This window comes from Aspergillus heteromorphus (genome assembly GCF_003184545.1).
Source record: "Aspergillus heteromorphus CBS 117.55 chromosome Unknown BO70scaffold_8, whole genome shotgun sequence".
Lineage (NCBI taxonomy): Eukaryota > Fungi > Ascomycota > Eurotiomycetes > Eurotiales > Aspergillaceae > Aspergillus > Aspergillus heteromorphus.
The window spans coordinates 884,765-902,741 of NW_020290413.1; the positions used below are offsets into that span (position 1 = coordinate 884,765).

The 17,977-nt window shown below is 54.6% G+C and overlaps 8 protein-coding genes across 8 annotated transcripts; 4 read left to right on the forward strand and 4 right to left on the reverse strand.

The window, feature by feature from the left end:
• Nucleotides 1-544: 544 nt before the first annotated feature.
• BO70DRAFT_361043 (porin) lies at nucleotides 545-2,089 on the forward strand. Its single transcript, XM_025542953.1, has 4 exons — nucleotides 545-563; nucleotides 647-735; nucleotides 795-1,526; nucleotides 1,594-2,089. Exons 3-4 carry the CDS (start codon nucleotides 999-1,001, stop codon nucleotides 1,741-1,743), a joined length of 678 nt encoding a protein of 225 aa, XP_025400772.1. The 5' UTR covers nucleotides 545-563; nucleotides 647-735; nucleotides 795-998; the 3' UTR covers nucleotides 1,744-2,089.
• BO70DRAFT_223378 (DnaJ domain protein) lies at nucleotides 1,853-3,544 on the reverse strand. Its single transcript, XM_025538747.1, has 3 exons — nucleotides 3,499-3,544; nucleotides 2,947-3,425; nucleotides 1,853-2,885 (listed from the first exon to the last, which is right to left on the reverse strand). Exons 2-3 carry the CDS (start codon nucleotides 3,276-3,278, stop codon nucleotides 2,168-2,170), a joined length of 1,050 nt encoding a protein of 349 aa, XP_025400773.1. The 5' UTR covers nucleotides 3,279-3,425; nucleotides 3,499-3,544; the 3' UTR covers nucleotides 1,853-2,167.
• A 615-nt stretch (nucleotides 3,545-4,159) lies between these two features.
• On the forward strand, nucleotides 4,160-7,705 carry BO70DRAFT_370261 (methionine aminopeptidase; the record flags this gene model as incomplete). Its single annotated transcript, XM_025544726.1, has 9 exons — nucleotides 4,160-4,199; nucleotides 4,280-4,414; nucleotides 4,495-5,090; nucleotides 5,155-5,418; nucleotides 5,475-5,636; nucleotides 5,694-5,780; nucleotides 6,331-6,486; nucleotides 6,563-6,841; nucleotides 6,920-7,705. The coding sequence occupies 9 exons, from the start codon at nucleotides 4,160-4,162 to the stop codon at nucleotides 7,703-7,705; spliced, it is 2,505 nt and encodes an 834-aa protein (XP_025400774.1).
• Nucleotides 7,706-8,656: 951 nt separating this feature from the next.
• On the reverse strand, nucleotides 8,657-10,399 carry BO70DRAFT_223409 (putative integral ER membrane protein Scs2). The gene is made up of 8 exons (XM_025538748.1): nucleotides 10,288-10,399; nucleotides 10,056-10,204; nucleotides 9,916-9,986; nucleotides 9,821-9,843; nucleotides 9,709-9,767; nucleotides 9,529-9,644; nucleotides 9,363-9,467; nucleotides 8,657-9,287 (listed from the first exon to the last, which is right to left on the reverse strand). Exons 2-8 carry the CDS (start codon nucleotides 10,093-10,095, stop codon nucleotides 8,844-8,846), a joined length of 858 nt encoding a protein of 285 aa, XP_025400775.1. The 5' UTR covers nucleotides 10,096-10,204; nucleotides 10,288-10,399; the 3' UTR covers nucleotides 8,657-8,843.
• Nucleotides 10,400-11,748: 1,349 nt separating this feature from the next.
• BO70DRAFT_361049 (uncharacterized protein) lies at nucleotides 11,749-13,154 on the forward strand. Its single transcript, XM_025542954.1, has 3 exons — nucleotides 11,749-12,074; nucleotides 12,137-12,468; nucleotides 12,531-13,154. The coding sequence occupies exons 1-3, from the start codon at nucleotides 11,993-11,995 to the stop codon at nucleotides 13,035-13,037; spliced, it is 921 nt and encodes a 306-aa protein (XP_025400776.1). The 5' UTR covers nucleotides 11,749-11,992; the 3' UTR covers nucleotides 13,038-13,154.
• A 219-nt stretch (nucleotides 13,155-13,373) lies between these two features.
• On the forward strand, nucleotides 13,374-15,624 carry BO70DRAFT_334406 (RAD52 DNA repair protein RADC). The gene is made up of 6 exons (XM_025541014.1): nucleotides 13,374-13,411; nucleotides 13,481-13,781; nucleotides 13,858-13,944; nucleotides 14,006-14,185; nucleotides 14,235-14,412; nucleotides 14,462-15,624. The coding sequence occupies exons 1-6, from the start codon at nucleotides 13,404-13,406 to the stop codon at nucleotides 15,487-15,489; spliced, it is 1,782 nt and encodes a 593-aa protein (XP_025400777.1). The 5' UTR covers nucleotides 13,374-13,403; the 3' UTR covers nucleotides 15,490-15,624.
• Nucleotides 15,625-16,995: 1,371 nt separating this feature from the next.
• Nucleotides 16,996-17,424, reverse strand: BO70DRAFT_361051 (uncharacterized protein). The gene has a single exon (XM_025542955.1). The coding sequence runs from the start codon at nucleotides 17,358-17,360 to the stop codon at nucleotides 17,127-17,129; it is 234 nt and encodes a 77-aa protein (XP_025400778.1). The 5' UTR covers nucleotides 17,361-17,424; the 3' UTR covers nucleotides 16,996-17,126.
• Nucleotides 17,261-17,827, reverse strand: BO70DRAFT_223546 (uncharacterized protein). Its single transcript, XM_025538749.1, has one exon. It carries the CDS (start codon nucleotides 17,687-17,689, stop codon nucleotides 17,384-17,386), a length of 306 nt encoding a protein of 101 aa, XP_025400779.1. The 5' UTR covers nucleotides 17,690-17,827; the 3' UTR covers nucleotides 17,261-17,383.
• Between the last annotated feature and the right edge of the window lie 150 nt (nucleotides 17,828-17,977).

Below are 17,977 nucleotides of genomic sequence, written 5' to 3' on the forward strand. Positions count from 1 at the left end.
AGAATAGGAGGAGCACTAGGAAGAGTCTAATCTCGGTAAACCACCCAAGCAAACAAGCAAGAAGAAACAAACAAGTAGGCAGAAGCAGCCGAGGATGGAGAAGTAACTCCGCGCGCTGAACTCAGCCGGACTGCCAGGCTGAGCGGAGGCACACGGCCCCAGGCATCGACGTCACGGGACTTAGCGGCTTTTACCGGGACCCGAGCACTGGCCAATCACGGCGGGGCATTTCTCCCGTGGCTTCCCCATTGTTTGGCGACCGAACTTCAACCACTTCCAAGTTCCCCATCGTTCCCTTCCTTTCTCCCCCCCTCATCATCACCACCACCACCACCTTCTATTACCTACCTTCTTTGACATTCCGTCATCTCCACACATCCTTCTCTCACAATGTCTGCTCCTGCTGCTTTCTCCGATGTCGCCAAGGCGGCCAACGATGTATGCTGACCTCCCCAATTCCTCTGAAATTTGTTGGCTTGGGAAACAGCTTGCCGGGAAGGGATTTTCGTGCTAATACCCAGCGCAATAGCTCCTGAACAAGGACTTCTACCACAACTCTGCCGGTGAGTCTCTTGCCATCTCCCACGCCTGCGAATTGGGAGCTTTGCTTTGTCGCGCGCAGTCTAGCTGACTCATTTTGCTCTAGCCAACCTTGAGGTCAAGTCCAAGGCCCCCAATGGCGTCACCTTCAACGTGAAGGGCAAGTCCGCCCACGAGGGTCCCATTGCTGGCTCTGTAAGTTTGACAGCTCCGTCCATATTTTTTGAAGGATGCTAATAACCCTCCGCCCATAGCTCGAGGCCAAGTACGTCGACCAGCCCACTGGTAAAGGCCCCCGAAAGCGCAAAAAACCATGCGAACATCCCTTGCGCACTCCTCCCGCCCTTCAGCCCCCCAAAGTGCTTGAGAACAGGCTCACGTCTATGTTTGCGTGTAGCCATGTCTTGTCCCCGCACGTCCACTTTCAGGTCATATCTAGGATTGTCCAACATGCAGTGATGCTAATAATTCGTCCCCGCCCAGGCCTTACCCTTACCCAGGCTTGGACCACTGCCAACGCCCTCGACACCAAGCTCGAGCTCGACAACAACATCGCCAAGGGTCTCAAGGCTGAGATCCTAACTCAGTACCTCCCTTCCAAGCAGTCCAAGGGTGCTAAGCTCAACCTCTACTTCAAGCAGCCCAACCTGCACGCCCGTGCCTTCTTCGACCTCCTGAACGGCCCCTCCGCCAACTTCGACGCTGTTCTCGGCCACGAGGGCTTCCTCGTCGGTGCTGAGGGTGGCTACGACGTCCAGAAGGCCGCCATCACCAAGTACTCCGCTGCCGTCGGCTACAGCGTTCCCCAGTACTCCGCCGCCATCACCGCCGGCAACAACCTGTCCGTCTTCTCTGCCAGCTACTACCACCGCGTCAACGCTCAGGTTGAGGCCGGTGCCAAGGCTACCTGGGACTCCAAGGCCGGTAACTCCGTCGGCCTCGAGGTTGCCAGCAAGTACAGACTCGACCCCTCTTCCTTCGCCAAGGTACGTGATTAAGTTTCCCAGGACTTGGAACGAGAGGGCCGATCATTAACCTGCTTTACTCTTATAGGCCAAGATCAACGACCGTGGTATTGCCGCTCTGGCTTACAACGTTCTCCTCCGCCCTGGTGTTACCCTCGGCCTCGGTGCTTCCTTCGATACCCAGAACCTGAACCAGGCTGCCCACAAGGTTGGCGCCAGCTTCACCTTCGAGGCTTAGATGAGTTTTGTTTCTCAGCACCCGCCCATGTCTAGTCCCTGTGTTCCATGTGACCGAGTAGAGTGATTTTGGACGCCAATACCGTTTACCCGGATTGGTTCCATCTCTGAGCGACCTGCTGGCATATACGGGATGGGAGTTGGGAGTGGGCGCGGGGTTGTTATATGGATGTCTAGTTAATAATCATGTATCACACCCACCAACGATAGTGTATATCAATCAAGCCTACATTTCCCTGTTAGATCAAGCCAGTCTATTGTATGTACTGTGGACTCCAAGCAGAATCGCGGGTATAGAGGCATTGCCGGATGCACGCTGAACCCACCCTTCGAAACCATGCGAAACGAAACATCTATCTATATATACCAAACGGCCAGCTACCTAGACGCAAACACATCTCAAGAATCTATACACCCGTGATCGATCAACTCTCCTTCCGCCGAGTCGACGCACTCACTTTCTTCCCACTCCCCAGATCATTCTGAGCCATCCCCGTCAAAGCCCCAGCACCCAACAGAATCCCACAGACCACCACAACCCGCAACACATAAGACACCGACGTCCCAATATACTGCTCGTTAATCGACGAGCCCATGGCCCTGGACCTCCTCTCATACCGCCGCTCATCCTCCCTCGTCTGCGTCCTATAATGCCCCTTCGCATTAAAATGCCACACATTATTCCGCTCAATAAACGCCGTCGGATCCTCCTCCTGATTCACCTTCTTCGCCCTTCCTCCCTCTCCCCCTGCAGCAGCACCCCCACCAGCAGTCGCGCCCGGCTGTCTCCGCCCCGTACTCCCATACCCGCCATGCGCATAAAAACTCGGTGGGGGCCCCTTAAACGTGCCCCGCCGTTTACTCAAGCCGCTCGCGGGTCGCGACCCCGCATACGACGCCCCCTGGGTATGCAGGTTGGCGCTCGCGCTGCTGTAGCTCCCCATGGGGTGCTGGCCGGGATTGGCGGTGCTGTGCGTGGAGGATCCGTGCGCGCGGATGTTGTGGTCGTGGTCGTAGATTGAGCGTTTCGTGGCGTTGCTGAGGATGTTGTATGCGGAGGAGATTCGGGCGAAGCGCGTGGAGGCGCTCGGGTCGTTGCGGTTGCGGTCCGGGTGGTGTTTTAGGGATAGGGCGTAGAATTGTCTGGTTGGGTTGGGGGTTGTTAGTAGGGGGGATGCGATGGGAGGGAGGTGGCTTGGCTTGCTTTTTAATCTCGGATTGGGAGGCGCTGGGCGGCACGTCGAGGATCTCGTAGTAAGTTGGTTCTCCCCGGGCGGAGGCGCGCGGGGTGGAGGTTGTTGAGAAGGCGGTTCGTTGGGTGAGGGTGTGGAGATGGGGATGGGGATGGGTGTAGGGACGGTGGTTGTTGTTGGGTCTGGGGGGCTGGGTGTAGCTGCAGGTGTAGGTATGGATTGGGAGGCGTGGTGAGGCTGTCGGTGTCGATGATGTGGTGTAGGGGTGGTGGTAGTGGTAGTGGTGGGTGCTGCGTCGGAGGCGAGCGGTGTTGGCGGTAGTCCGCAGACGAGGGAGAGACATTTCTCGTGGTATAGATGGGGGAATCACATCTATGTTTGGGGCAATTGAGGAGAGATCGAAATGTGGTGGTCTGTCTGTACGACTGAAGGAGTAGTGCGATGGCTGATGGATGGGTTGGCAGGAGAAATCCGCCGTTTCTCGGAGATGCTGCGTCATCGGTCCAGGTTAGTTAGTTATCTGATCAGATACGGAAAGCATTCACCCGACGATCAATTCATACGCTGTTGGTCTGGGCTTATGGTGTGTGCTTGTGCTGCTTACTCACTAGGCAGGTCATCAGGTATCGGTAATTATGAAGTTAAGGTCTAGATGATCTTGTCCTGCTCTTGTTTACTAGCTTGGTGTTTTTTTAGGTGTGCTCTGTATGTATGCCCATTAACTGCATCCGGGTCGAATAAGGTGCCCCTTCTGTAGAACCAGATGCGATAGCCATGCGATATTTGAATTGATGATTTTAGTTCATAATTCAACTACAGACGTATATTCCATAGTGTCGATGCGCAGCGTTGTAGATAATCCGTCTGTAGCCCTATGGAATAGGGATGCACACGACCATCTTCTACCACTAGTAGGTGTCTTGATATATGCGTAGAAAGGCTCTCTCCCCTCGATCATATAGCACGGGCAATTTAACTTACTAAACCGTCCCAAATTGACCAGAACTATATCCTGGGAACCATATTCTGTGAGCTTCTGCCACACCACCGACGGCAGCATCCACCAGTTGGCCATGTGTAGATCCGGATTGGCAGCCTTGCAACCTCAGGCTTGGCGCGGCCGTCTTTTGCCCGACGGAAGCCGGAGATGGCATTCCCCTCTTTTTTTTCTCCTTCTTCCCTTCAGCCCACCACCAATTCACCCGGTTCATTCAGCTTTTCAACATGGCTGCCCAGGCTAGCGAAAAGCTGCAGAAGCTCGACCGTAAGTGTCCGACTGCCCTCTCGTCGCTGATCTCTCCGCCATCCGCAGCCAAACTGATAAGATTTCCCCGCCCCCTCTAGTCAACGGTCAAAGTGGCGACGCAAAGGCGGACGCCCCGGCCGCCGGTCAGGCGGACGCCGGAGAGGCGGAGGACGATTCCGACGACGATGAAGTAGAGGAAGGAAACGCTGGCGCCGAGGGTGCTGCCAGCGGAGGTGCGTCTTGCCCCCGCCGCATACCCTCGGGCAATTCTGGAATCCCCCGCACTGACTTGTGGAAAAACTCGGGTCTACAGCCGCCAAGAAGAAGAAGAAGCGGAAGTCCAAGAAGAAGAAGAAGGGAGGCGCCAAGGTCCAGAGCGAACCCCCGCGGGTTCCGCTGTCCACCCTGTTCGCCAACAAGAAGTTCCCCGAGGGTGAGATCGTCGAGTACCAGAATGAAAATTCGTACCGCACCACCAACGAGGAGAAGCGCTACCTGGACCGCATGAAGAACGACTTCCTGGAGGAGTATCGTCATGGTGCCGAAGTGCACCGTCAGGTCCGTCAGTATGCGCAGAAGACCATCAGGCCCGGCCAGACCCTCACGGAGATCGCGGAGGGCATCGAGGAATCGGTCCGTGCCTTGACTGGTCACCAGGGCCTGGAGGAAGGTGACAACCTCAAGGGTGGTATGGGTTTCCCCTGTGGTCTGAGCATCAACTCCTGCGCCGCCCACTACACCCCGAACGCGGGCAACAAGATGGTGTTGCAGCAGGGGGATGTCATGAAGGTCGATTTCGGAGCCCAGATCAACGGCCGCATTGTCGACAGTGCGTTCACCTTGGCTTTCGACCCCGTCTATGACCCCCTTCTGGCGGCCGTGAAAGATGCCACCAACACTGGTATCCGCGTATGTTGATTGCACCTCCCCGACCAATGTATTTACGACGGCTTACTGACAGTCCGGATCGTAGGAAGCGGGTATCGACGTTCGCATGAGCGACATCGGCGCTGCCATCCAGGAGGCCATGGAGAGTTACGAAGTTGAACTCAACGGGACCATGTATCCCGTCAAGTGTATCCGGAACCTTAACGGTCACAACATTGAACAGCACATTATCCACGGTGGAAAGAGTGTTCCCATTGTCAAGGGTGGTGACCAGACCAAGATGGAGGAAGGCGAAGTGTTTGCCATCGAGACCTTCGGCAGTACTGGAAAGGGCTACGTGCGAGAGGACGTGAGTGCAATTGACATTTACTGAGATGGGGTTGCGCACTAACATTTTCTACGCAGATGGAAACCTCCCACTACGCCCTGATCCCGGATCACAACCAGGTGTCCCTGCGCCTTTCCTCGGCGAAGAACCTGTTGAACGTCATCAACAAGAACTTCGGCACCCTCCCCTTCTGCCGTCGTTACCTCGACCGGTTGGGTCAGGACAAGTACCTCCTCGGAGTGAGCACAGGACCATTTCGGTGATGGTTATGAGAATCCATGCTAATTTCTATGTAGTTGAACAACCTGGTTTCTTCGGGAATTGTCCAGGACTACCCTCCTCTTTGCGATATCAAGGGCTCATACACTGCCCAATATGAACATGTATGCCCCCTACTGAACACGGAGGACTCGGATCTTCCAGCTAACTCAATGATAGACGATTGTTCTTCGACCCAATGTAAAGGAAGTTATCAGTCGTGGAGACGATTACTGAGCCGGTCTCTATTTTTTTTTTTTTTTTTTTTTTTTGAGGAGAGTTGGGGGTATCCAACCCCAACAGGGGCATTACGAAACGATCTTAGCATATGAAATCCAACCAATACAAAACGAACGAACCCAGTAAAGATTGGCCGATCGGGGCCCTCTCACCGTCTCATCATCTTATGATTTGATTGAGAGAGTTGTAATCGGACCATCCCTCTTCCCGGGTAGCCCCACGTGGAAGGCGTCCGCTCCGAGACGCTCATGTTGTTGCCTCTTCTTCTTCCTCCTCCCCCATTTTCTCTCTCCCTCCCCAGACTTCTCACCCATGGCGTAGACTGCCTCCCAGTCCCCCTGAATTTCACCCCCCCTCCCCCCTCCGGCCATGTCTTCGTCCGTCGTCGAAACCCCCACGGATGCCTCACCGCATCTCCGAGTGTCCGCAGCGAAGAGCCAGGGCCCGCAAGCTCCCGCCAGTCAGGAACAACAGCCCGCCGCCAGAATTCCGCCCCCAGAGAAGTCCGCGGTTGACGACCATTTCTTCTGGACGTATACCGAAGAACCGCACCGGTCCAGACGGCAGGCCATCATCAAAGCCCATCCGGAGGTACCTCCGCCCTGTTTCCCCGTCGCGTCGTGGCCTCTTCTCCCGGACAATCGCTAATGCTTCACTTTCTCTTCAGGTCACCAAGCTCTGCGGACCAGAGCCCCTGACAAAATGGGTGGTACTGGGCGTCGTCTCCCTTCAGGTATGCTGCGCGTACCTGCTCCGCGATACCTCCATGTTCTCCTGGAAGTTCCTCGTTACGGCGTACGTGATCGGAGCAACCGCAAACCAGAACCTCTTCCTCGCCATCCACGAAATCTCGCATAACCTCGCCTTCCGGTCCCCAATGGCAAACCGACTGCTGGCCATCTTCGCCAATATCCCAATCGGAGTGCCCTATAGTGCTGCTTTCCGGGTACGTGGACACCGTCCCAGAAACTAAGCCCCGAAAACAAGAGACACCATAGTGGCTGACTTGAACCGTTCCACACAGCCCTACCACCTCACCCATCACAAATCTCTAGGTGTGACCGGCCTGGATACCGACCTGCCCACCGCGGTCGAAGCCTTTTTTCTCGATTCGCTCCTGGGCAAGGCCTTTTTCTGCACCTTCCAGATCTTCTTCTACGCCGTCCGCCCCATGTTCATCTACAGCCCGCCCTTCACCTACATCCACCTCCTGAACCTGGTCTTCGAGCTCTCCTTCGACTACGCCCTGACCAAGTTCTGCGGCGGCTCCCTCCAGCCCGTCCTCTACTTCCTCATGAGCTCCTTCCTCGCCGGCTCCCTCCACCCCTGCGCCGGCCACTTCATCGCCGAACACTACTTCTTTTCCCGGATCGGCCACGGCACGGAATCCCTCCTGGAGCGGAAGGCCCGCAAGCCCACCGACAAGCCCCATCCTCTCGACTCCCTCCCCCCTCCGGAGACGTACTCCTACTATGGCCCCCTCAACTTCTTCACCTACAACGTGGGCCTGCACAACGAACACCACGACTTCCCCGCCATCCCCTGGACAAAGCTCCACGAGGTCCACCGCATTGCCAGCGAGTTCTACGAGCCCCTCCCCTGCCACCGCAGCTGGGTGTGGGTGATCTGGACCTTCATCCTGGACAAAAACGTCGGCATGTGGTGTCGGGTCAAGAGAGCGCAGGGCGGTCGTCTTGTCGGCGGCGGGGGCGGTGGGGGCAATGGTCGCGCCGGCGAGGGGATTTCGGCTGCGTCGGCTGGTCCGGAAGAGTCTGGCAGTGGGTGGACAGAAAGCGAGATCCAGAATTGATTTCTCCTTCCTCTCTTCCTTCCATTCTTTCCTTACCTGCCCAATTTATTACTCTCGCTAGCTGCGCCCTAGATCCACCACCATATATACGGTGCGAGTTGTATTGTCTGATTGATTGATTGATTGATGACCTGTGAAATATACTAGAGATGAGATTCCCCCCTCCCTGTCTTCTAGGGTTTATCGTTTGTATTTGTCGGACTGGTGCCGATAACCCAAGTCTGACCTGTTGGGACGGGGTATAATTGTGAAACATAAAGTTAGATACATGTAACTGCATTTATTTTATTGTTTGTTTGTTTGTTTGTTTGTTTCTTTGTTTGTTTACATATTCATTGATTCGTCTAGGTAATTATCCAGACTGGGATTGTACGATAAAAATTGAAATAATATTACCATGTCATACATATCTGCTAGGTAAGGCGAAAAAAAAAACAATCTCAAGGCACAAGACGTGTTTGTGTGTGTAGTATAAACATTTCAGTGGGCATCATCATGATTAGCTTTACTGCCTGACTATGGACGCGTGCATTCGTCTAAACCGATATTCGCTGGCAACAGTAAAATAAAACAGGCAAGGGAAAAGAAGAACAGGGGAGAGGAGGTAATAAAAATGAAAGAAGGAAATGAAAACACTCGGATCGAGAGTCTGAGATCAACAGACCGACCAGACATTTCAATTGCAGGTTGCGAGAAGCAAGCAAGCAACAATATTTGAGAAAGCCCACAGAACACGTGAGCATTGGGTAGGACCCTGTCTCCATCTACATCATATCATAAAAGTTGGGGTGGGGGGAAGGGAGCAATTTCAACAGATTGGGAGGGGTGAGGGGAAGGATAGGAATAGAAGAAAGAAAAGAAGTGCAAAGTAAGGCCGGACCGAACTGAACCGAGGCACCAGATAAGCTGGCTTGGCTGTGGACGGGGTAAGCGTAAAAGTAAGGTAGTAAGTTGTAGTAAGTAGTCGAAAGGAGAAAAGACACGGACACGGACACCATGGACTGCCGATGTCGACGAAGCTGTTCAAAAGTGCAAAGGAAATCGGTGACTTCAGAAGAAGAGAATACAGTTGGTTTGGGGAGAAGAAGAAGAAAGCGCATGGGACGGACATGCTAAGAAACGACGTAGCAGTCAATGACTAGAAGAAGAAGTATGCGATCAGGAAGCTTAGCAGGCACAGCCCAGCGGCCATCTGCAGCGGCACGCCTGCCTCGGTAGACTGTGGCTGTTGCTGCGCCAGTGGCGCCGGCGCCTTCTCGGCCTCGCCTCCGATCTTCCTCTGCCTCAGGCCCTGGTCTGCCAGCTTTTCCTTGAGCGCCAGGATCTGCGCCTGGGCTTCCGACAGTTGGAATTTCAGGTCGTCGCTCAAGCTAGGGGCTTGTCTGGCTACTGTGGGCGACTTTGTAGACGTGGCTGGGCCCTCATTCGTCTGTGGGGTGGACACTTCCCGCTTGGGCTTATCGCTGAAATCTGGCGGTGGGATCGGTGACGTGTCGTTGGCACTGGAGGAAACGGCGGCTGCAGGAGTCTGGAAGTGTGCGCTGGGAGAGGTGTAGGCTGGGGCTTCTTCTTCCGGCACGGTCTGGAGAGGACAGTTAGTTAGTTGACCGTCACTGTCACTCGACCCTCGAAAGGGGGTCGGTGAGGGGTAACCTACACCGTTCGTTTCGGCGCTCTGCTCAGGAACCGGGGTATCATCGGGGGCCAACCAATTCACACGGATCTTGCGTTCCTGAAGGGCATTTTTGGAGGCTTTCTCGAACTATGGGGCTGCGTTAGATTGTGTCACTCGGATTAACTCGGGGGCGGGGAGGCGGGCATACAATAGAAGTCACATTGGCAAACTCCATATCACGAGTCACCGAGACGGTCTGGACGAGGAACTTATCCTTGCACTTGGCATCGAGGGTGGGCTCCTCCTTCATGGCCTGGAGGAGAACTATCCGGGGTTGTCAGCCATTGCGCCAGGGGTCAACTGCCGAACCGATCCCGGGGAAACCAACCTTGAACGTCCACATGCTTTCCGGGTTCTATGCGGCCTGAGTTCGGGCGAACGCAGTAGCTGAATTCACGGTCAGTCGTCATCCCACCTCGAGAAGGGGAGTGGCCACGTACTGTTTAGGGGCAGTCGTTTTGACCTGGTGCGAGGTGAATGTTAGTATGCGATCGACGGTGCTGACACGAGTGAAAGACATCAGGACTGTACATACCTTGAAGACCACCGCCTCTTCATTCTCGTTCTTCAAGTGCAAGATCTGGCACACCTCGCGGTCGAAGGGGCCTGGTATTTAGTCAGCGCGGTTAGTTAGTTACCGGCAGTGTATACAAGTCAATCGGGGGAAGTGCTTACGCTTGAAGCCCAGCTCGGGGGGGTCGAGAACAATAGACATAGTGGGTAGACAGCGACGGTTATCAACAGAAGCGAAACAGAGGGGATGCGCAAGCAGTTAATGTACAGCAGATAGACACGGGAGGATCCGGTCCTTGGAAGAGAGCGCGCTGAGGAGGGATGAATGGTGATCAGCCAGAAGGATCAGAATGACAGGGCCCAAGGGACAGGCAGGGACGGGGGAGGTAGGTACCTGACACAGGCTGAGTGAATAATAAGGAGGGAAATGGGGTCGGGATGCGTCTCCGACGTAAGAGGTAGTGGTAGTGGTCGTCGAAGTGGATGCCAACCACGAGATAGATTAACTGTTCAGGCGCAACTCCGTTCGGGGGGGATTCCGTTGCGTTGCGACTGCTGGTTGGGCCGGGGGGCGCTGACTCAGCCCGCCACGGGGCGGCTGGTCAGGTGATGTCATCACGGGGGCCTCGATGCCTGAGACTGGAACTTGAGACTGGCTTAAGACTGGCTTAAACTTGGGATTCATCCGTTCCTGCGTCTGCATCTTTCGCTATACTACTACTCTCTCGCTGGCGAGCCAATTGGCCAGTTCCCATCTACATACTTTTAGCTCACCGTACCACTACCACGTACTACTCTATTTACATTTTACTCCTATCGAGTCTGGGTCCTGGGTCCTGGGTCCTGGGTCCTGGGATCCACTGCTTGTCACCGTCTAAAAATAATCGACCAAATGGCTCGAGCTAGGTGTCCACTGGCCCAAGGGGTGCTACCTAGTGCGAGAGTGTCGTGCATACAGTTGTCTTCGCGCGACTTCCATTTACTCCGGGGAATTCCACAGCTGTCTTGATGCGATAGGGCCATGCCTTGTTTCCCAAACACCGTGCCAACTGTTCGGCCTGGAATTACAACCCCGGTTGGTGACTGGTCGGTGGTACAGGGCTGTCTGGACGGTCCCTCACGCGCTATTTAGCCAAACACCTATCACACCGAGTTTCTGAGTTTCTGACACCCAGCAGCCTCATCAGTACTACATGAGGGTTGTGAGGGGAATGTCGGGCCAACAATGTCCGCCAGTTGAGCGGCGACTACTCAGGATCAGCCTTGCTGTCCGCTGTCCGCTGTCCATCAGACATGTTCTGAAACACGAGCCATGAGTACCCGATCTCCCAAGTCCAGCCAGTGTCAGAAAGATATCTGGTATAGCTCCATTGTGGTCTACTCTGGGCCCGACAGAAGCCTCAACAAGTGCCAAAGCCTTGCCACGGCATTAATGGGCCGATCTTGAAGTTACTGGTCGGCCATGCTGTAGAGTCAGCTTGCCTAGGCCAGATGTAGTTCATAGATTGCTAATCAACTCCTACGGCATCTGGAGAAGGATTTGTGATAGAAGCATTCACGTAGGATCAACGCTATGAAGAGATCATAACCTCATATCCTTCTCTGGCCTGCCGGGAATGTCGGAAACATTACTTGCAATGTCATCCTGGACAAATCGATTGGAATGCAGCTCTCAGACCCCGATCAAATCGGCACCCACCACATCGTGTCAGGGTCACCGCGAACATCAGGCATCGGGGAGAACGGCTGGAAAGGTCCAGAACATCGGCGTGGGCGTGCCTGGGGATATCGCGAAGGGCTTGTCTTAGTCGGCGGGCCCTCCCGCCACAAGCAATCTATCGCTCCCTCCGCTCAGCCCAAGCTAACGATACGTCACCCGCAAGCTCAACTTAGCATCCATCTCCCACCAGTGTTCTGAACTTCTGTGGTTTGTCACTACTCACTACACCCGTTCATACCTCTCTTTCCACCTAGCTCGGGCATCCGCTGCTGCATACCCGGCTGCCTACTGAGCCACAAGCAACCACTCCCCTACCTACTACCCCACTTTCGAGGCTCTATCGCTGCGCCTACCCGGTCGCCTCGTTTCACACCAAGCCATGGCTTCCGACCTAGACCAGCTCATTGAAATGGGCTTCGAGAAGGAGAGAGCTCAGGTGGCTGTCACAAAGGGTGGTGGCCGTACGTATCACATCCTTCAACGGGCGGATGACTGCTGACATTTCTGGTGTAACCTGCTACAGTCCAAGGTGCCCTGGAATGGCTCGAGCAAAACCAAGACAAGTCCTTGGAGGAGATCCAAGAGGCTGAAAGCGAGGAGGGCCCTGCGCTCCAACCGGGCGAGGAGGCCCGCAGCCTGGTCTGCAACGAGTGCGGAAAGAAGTTCCGGAGCCACGCGCAGGCCGAGTTCCACGCCTCCAAATCGCAGCATGTCGATTTCTCGGAATCCACGGAAGATATCGCGCCCTTGACGGAGGAAGAGAAGAAGAACCGACTGGAAGAGCTCCGGCAGAAACTAGCGGCTAAGCGCGCGGGGCAGTCGGAACAGGACAAGGTTGACAAGAAGAGAAATGAGGTATGCTGGCTTCTGTCTACAGCTGACGCTACCGCGTCATCTGCTGATGTGTTTTACGTCAGGAAATCCGGAGAAAGAGCACCAAGGAGTCCCAGGACATGAAGGAGGAGCTGCAGCGGAAGCAAATGTTGAAGGAGGCGGAAAAGAAGAAGCAGGAGAAACTGGCAGACATCGAGGCCAAGAAACGCGTGAAGGCGAGGATCGAGGCGGATAAGGAAGAGCGCCGCTTGAGGGCGGAGCGGGAGAAGGCCGAGCGTGCTGGCCTCGCTGCCCCCGCGCAACCAGCCCCTGCCTCAGCGCCCACCACCTCCGGCCCCGTGGCCTCCAAGCCCGCCTCGGCCTACACGGAAACCCGCTTGCGATTCCAGACATCCAAGGGGAATGTCTTGAAGACACTCCCGGTGACCACCACGCTGTTCGAGGTCGCTGCGGCTCTGAAACAGGAGGACGGGGTAGATGCGAATAGCTTCGTGCAGAACTTCCCCCGGAAGGTGTTTGACGCTGAGTACTTTGGAGAGTCACTGAAGGACTTGGGCTTGATCCCCAGTGCAAGTCTTATTGTTCAGTGATTGCTTTTACACATCCCGCATTTAATGTTGACGGGTCAGAAGCCCCCGATTAATGAGATCGATTTATCATACCAGAAATTTGTTAGTGACAAGAATGATCAGTTTCATGAGAGGAAACAGAGTGCCCAAGGCAAGCCCAATAATCCGTAGTATAGACTAAGCCCATTATTAGGCACACTACAGAGGAGCAGGCAGCCGCTGGCATCACGTGATATCGCGATCCGGCGTGTCGGCATCCATCACGCGTCAACACGCCGGGCCAACAACGGCCTCTTTGTGCACCACCACTCCCCCCTCTGTTGACTGGTGCTCTGGTGCTTTTTCAATGATCCGCCAGCCTCGCCCCCTCTTATTCTTACTAAAATAATGCCCGCGTACGTGACCGTACCTATCAACCCTGAACCCCAACCTCACCCAAACCCAGAAGCTAACCGCGTCTCCAGTGTTGGCGACCAGCACCGAGGCAGCCCAGCGACCATTATGATGCAAACTTCCGCTGCAGCAATGTCCGCGAACCCATTTGACGAGCCCCAAAAACGCATCAGTAGTTTTACCGCCCAGGAAATCGCAACGCTCCAAGCGCGCCTCGACAAGAAACTCGGCCCGGAATACATCTCCTCCAGACCCGGCGCTGCGGGACAGAGGGTGCATTATCTGCCGGCGGATAAGTGCATCAACCTCGCGAACGAAGTCTTCGGCTTCAATGGCTGGTCCAGCTCAATCCAGAATATCACGGTGGATTTTGTATGCGCTGTCGCTCCCCATCATCTAGTGGACTTCGGGTTCTGATGCGCGGGGTTAGCTAACTGGTATCTGTTAGGTCGAGGAGAACCCAAACACGGGCAAGGTTAACTTGGGGCTCTCGGTTGTCGTGAGAGTAACCTTGAAAGACGGGACATATCATGAGGTGCGCGCTGTCACTACAACGAGTCTGTCCAGCGGTGATGCTAATGCTCGAGCCATGTCAGGATATCGGTTACGGTCATATGGAGAACGCCAAAGGAAAGGCTGCTGCTTTCGAAAAGGCTAAGAAGGAAGGGACCACGGATGGCCTCAAGCGAGCGTTGAGGAACTTTGGCAATGTCCTGGGTAACTGTGTCTACGACAAAGATTACGTCGCCAAAGTCACCAAAGTCAAGGCCATGCCGGTAAGTGGCTGCGTCTGGACACGATGTAATCAACCACTGATATACGCAGGCTAAATGGGACGTCGACGAACTTCATCGCCACCAGGATTATGCGCCCATCAAGAAAGAGCCCGTTAAGCCGAAGCCAAGCCCAGAAGACGACAACCTCCCACCCCGTCCGGCAGAGATTGGAAGGAGCAGCAACGGCGATGATCCGATGGCATTTGACGGCGATGGAGAGTTCGGGAGTAAGCGAGTCCCAGACTAGTCGCTGACAGCATCGCTAACCTATACAAGGTGACCTTTTTGACGAAGCCGACTTCGGTGACGGCGGAGCAGGCAATCCAGACGAGATCGTCCTGGGACCGGAAACACACCGAATGCAGCAACCTCCCACGCCTCTGAACGGGGCGAATGCTCATCGACGGCCCTTCGACCACAACGCCCGACCCAATCCCGCCATGGTAACGCCATCCAAGCCCGAACGACCCTTCAATGCCGCCCCTGCAGCCAGACACATCCCCGCGCCTCAGGCTTTCCACAACCGCCCCGCCGCTCCAGACCAATACGCACCTCAACGACAGTCCGCCCCCCCTCAGAGCCTCCAACCCAACAACCGGATGATTCCCCCAGCCCAACAAAACACATTCGGGGCCCAGGTCCCCATCAAGCGCGAGCAAGGAGCACCCCCCACCACCATGAACATCGACCCCAAACCCCAAGATACCCTCCCCTCCGGCACGCCCTCCGCATCATTCTTCTCCGCCCGCGCCGTCGACCTCCTCCGCGACAACCCCAACGGCATGCCAACCAACGCTCCGGCCTTCGACCCACACGCCGAAAGCCCTTCGATCCGCAAAACCGCCGGCATCGACCACAACAAGAGCGTCCCGATCTCCAGACCCATGCTCACCGGCACCGGCGCCTCTCCGGCCCCGAACAACACCCGCGACTACATCAACCCGTCGCAGGACATGCACCGGAAGATCGGAGCCCCGGGGGGCGCTGGCGTCGGCAGTCCCATGACCAGAGGCCCGTCAACTTCATCTTATCGTCCCCTGACACGTCCCAACATTGATCCTCGAGCCGGAGCCGGAGCCGCAGCCGCAGGTGCAGCCGCAGGTGCAGCCGTCCCCGGTGCTGCGCATCGCGCACCGCAAGCCATGCCGCAGAACATCAACGGGAAACGGCCCCCCTTGTCGGATGTCACGAATGCTTCGAACCCCGGTGGCAGCGGGCCTGCTCCGGTGGGTGTGGTGAATGATCCGAAACGACCCAGAATGAACCAGGGTATCCCTGGACCGCCGCAGCAACCGCCGCTATAGTGGCTATGATACACGCGGTATTCTGCATTGCTGAGAACCTCATGATGTTTATTATTATCGGTATATTCATTCACTCATTCATTGATACTCTGGCGTTCAGGAATCCACGGAATGGAACGGAACGGATGGGATGGGATGGGATGGGATGGGATGCTAGCCATGGATGTTGTCTGTTATTTCTTTTTTTTTTTTTTTTTTTTTTTTTTACAGTGATCCCCTGTGAGCAATTGCATGGTATATGACATGATTTATTATTTTAAGTCACGCTGTGAGATATAGCAGAGTTACCACATATCTTACAATAAAATCACAAGACTCATTCATCTGATTGATCCTTATGATCGTAATTAGAACTAAGAGAGATGAAATAGATCAAGATGCATGTATTGCAGTACCCTTATATATTATACATGTACTATCCATCATAAATAGACATGAACATACGTCACCCCTCCCAACCTCCCTCCCCTTCCATCTCCATCTCCATATCCCCACCCACCCTCCGACATCCACCTCGCACCAAACCCTCCTCGACGAGGATGTTGGGTTGCTCGAGCTGGGCGTGGCGGAGAGGCGGGTAGATGGCACAGTGAGGAAGGTTACGCCTCGGGCTGTGAGGTGGGATATGGTGGTCAGAAAGGAGGAGAGGGGGTGAGGAGGGCGATGTGTTGTGTTCCGGGGGCGGAGGTGTAGATTCTTTTATGAATCTGATTTTTTTTTTTTTTTTCGGTTTTAGAATGGGGTTAGAGTAAGAGGGGGAAGGGGGGTATAGTGGGTTAGATGGTAGTGTTAGTAATAGTAATAATAATGATGATGATGGTGATGGTATTTAGGGCCAATTGCTATTGCTAGCACCGGCTGACGCATGCCTGGCTTTATATTTAACTACCTACCATAGCCGTTAGTATGAGGCAGGTCGAGGTTCTTGTGCAACATACAAAAGATAACATCCCAGCTGGCAATCACACTATCACACCAGATTGGCTTTGGGGTACTTTTGTGTACTCCATACAATCACACTGACAATTATACACACACTCACACTCACACTCACACTCACACTCACACTCACACTCACATAAGCCTGTCTCAGCCTCGACCTCAGCCTCGGCCTACCTAGCCTCAGGCGGCGCAGCCCGTGTGGCCGTGTCCTATTTTACTTCCCTCAGACTTTCTCTTTCTGTTCCCCATCCTCCTGGGCCTGGGTCACCATCACCATGGTTGCTTCTTCCCTACCGTACCGCTAGACTCTGCAGTCTGGAGTCCGTGGAGTTACCGTACCGTGGACAATATTATTCTTCTCATCTTGCCTCCACCCCATCTCCCTCTTACTTACATTAGGTAGGTAGGTATGTACCTAGGTAGATACCTAGGTAGGTATGTGGCCACCGGCCACCCAGCGATGCAGGATCTGGATAGATCACATCCAGATTCAGCCCGAGGGATCCGAACATCGTGTCCATCTGACAAGTACCGTAGACACTAGACCCATCCGGTCAGCTTGGGACCTCGAGGCGCAGAGGCGCAGAGTGAGTGAGTGGCAAACCAAACGTAATCCGGTACTTGACTTCGTGCACCAAGATCCGAAAGAAATCAGGAGGGGGGAGGGAGGGGAGACGATCATCTGGATGTATGTGCTAGGTATGTAGGTAAGTAGTGCGGCCAATCTCAGCCGTAGCATCGAGTCGAAACGCACGCTGGCCTCGGATTTGACGCGATGCACGCCCAAGTGTGGTGCGGTGCAGTGCAGTGCAGCGCGGTGCAGTGTGCATGTGGGCTCGAGATGGTGGAGAAAGATGGAATGGGGTGGGATGGGATGGGATCATTGGGATGGGATGGGATGCAGCGCCATAACGTGGAGCAGGAAGCATGGTCTGACTAGCTGTCTGCCAGATTAGTCGACACGCCAATGGTACCAATGTGACACCACCACCACCATCATCATCATCACCAGTAGCAAGAGCAGCAGCAGCAGCAGCAGAATCCACTCCCACTCCCACTCCTGCAGAATACTGCACATGCCGATCCAGCCCTCTTCCTCCCTCCCTCCTGATTCTGAAACCATCTGAAGGAAACCCAAAGGTGATATGTCATTAATGACCGCGTTCGGACGGAATAGACCCGCCACCAAGTGCCTAGTCCTGTCCATAGACTGCACTCTGCAGCTAAGTAGGTACCTAGCCTGGTAGTCTAGTCTCATCTCGTCATCGTCATCGTCATCGACACGGGGGAAAAGAGTAGGATGGGGAAAGAAATCCCGCTCGCCTACCTACCTACCTACATACTTAGGTACCTACCGGTAGGTGCTTCAATTAATATCCAATATCCAATATTCAATAATCATACCTGAAACCATAGGTAGTGCTGGTATACTATCAGTTTGGTTATGCAATAAATGCCTGCCCCTGGCCCAAATCATCTATGAAGGTGGGTATATGTAGGTATGTATGTAAGTAGGTACCATCGTTTCACTACCGTTATATCATCG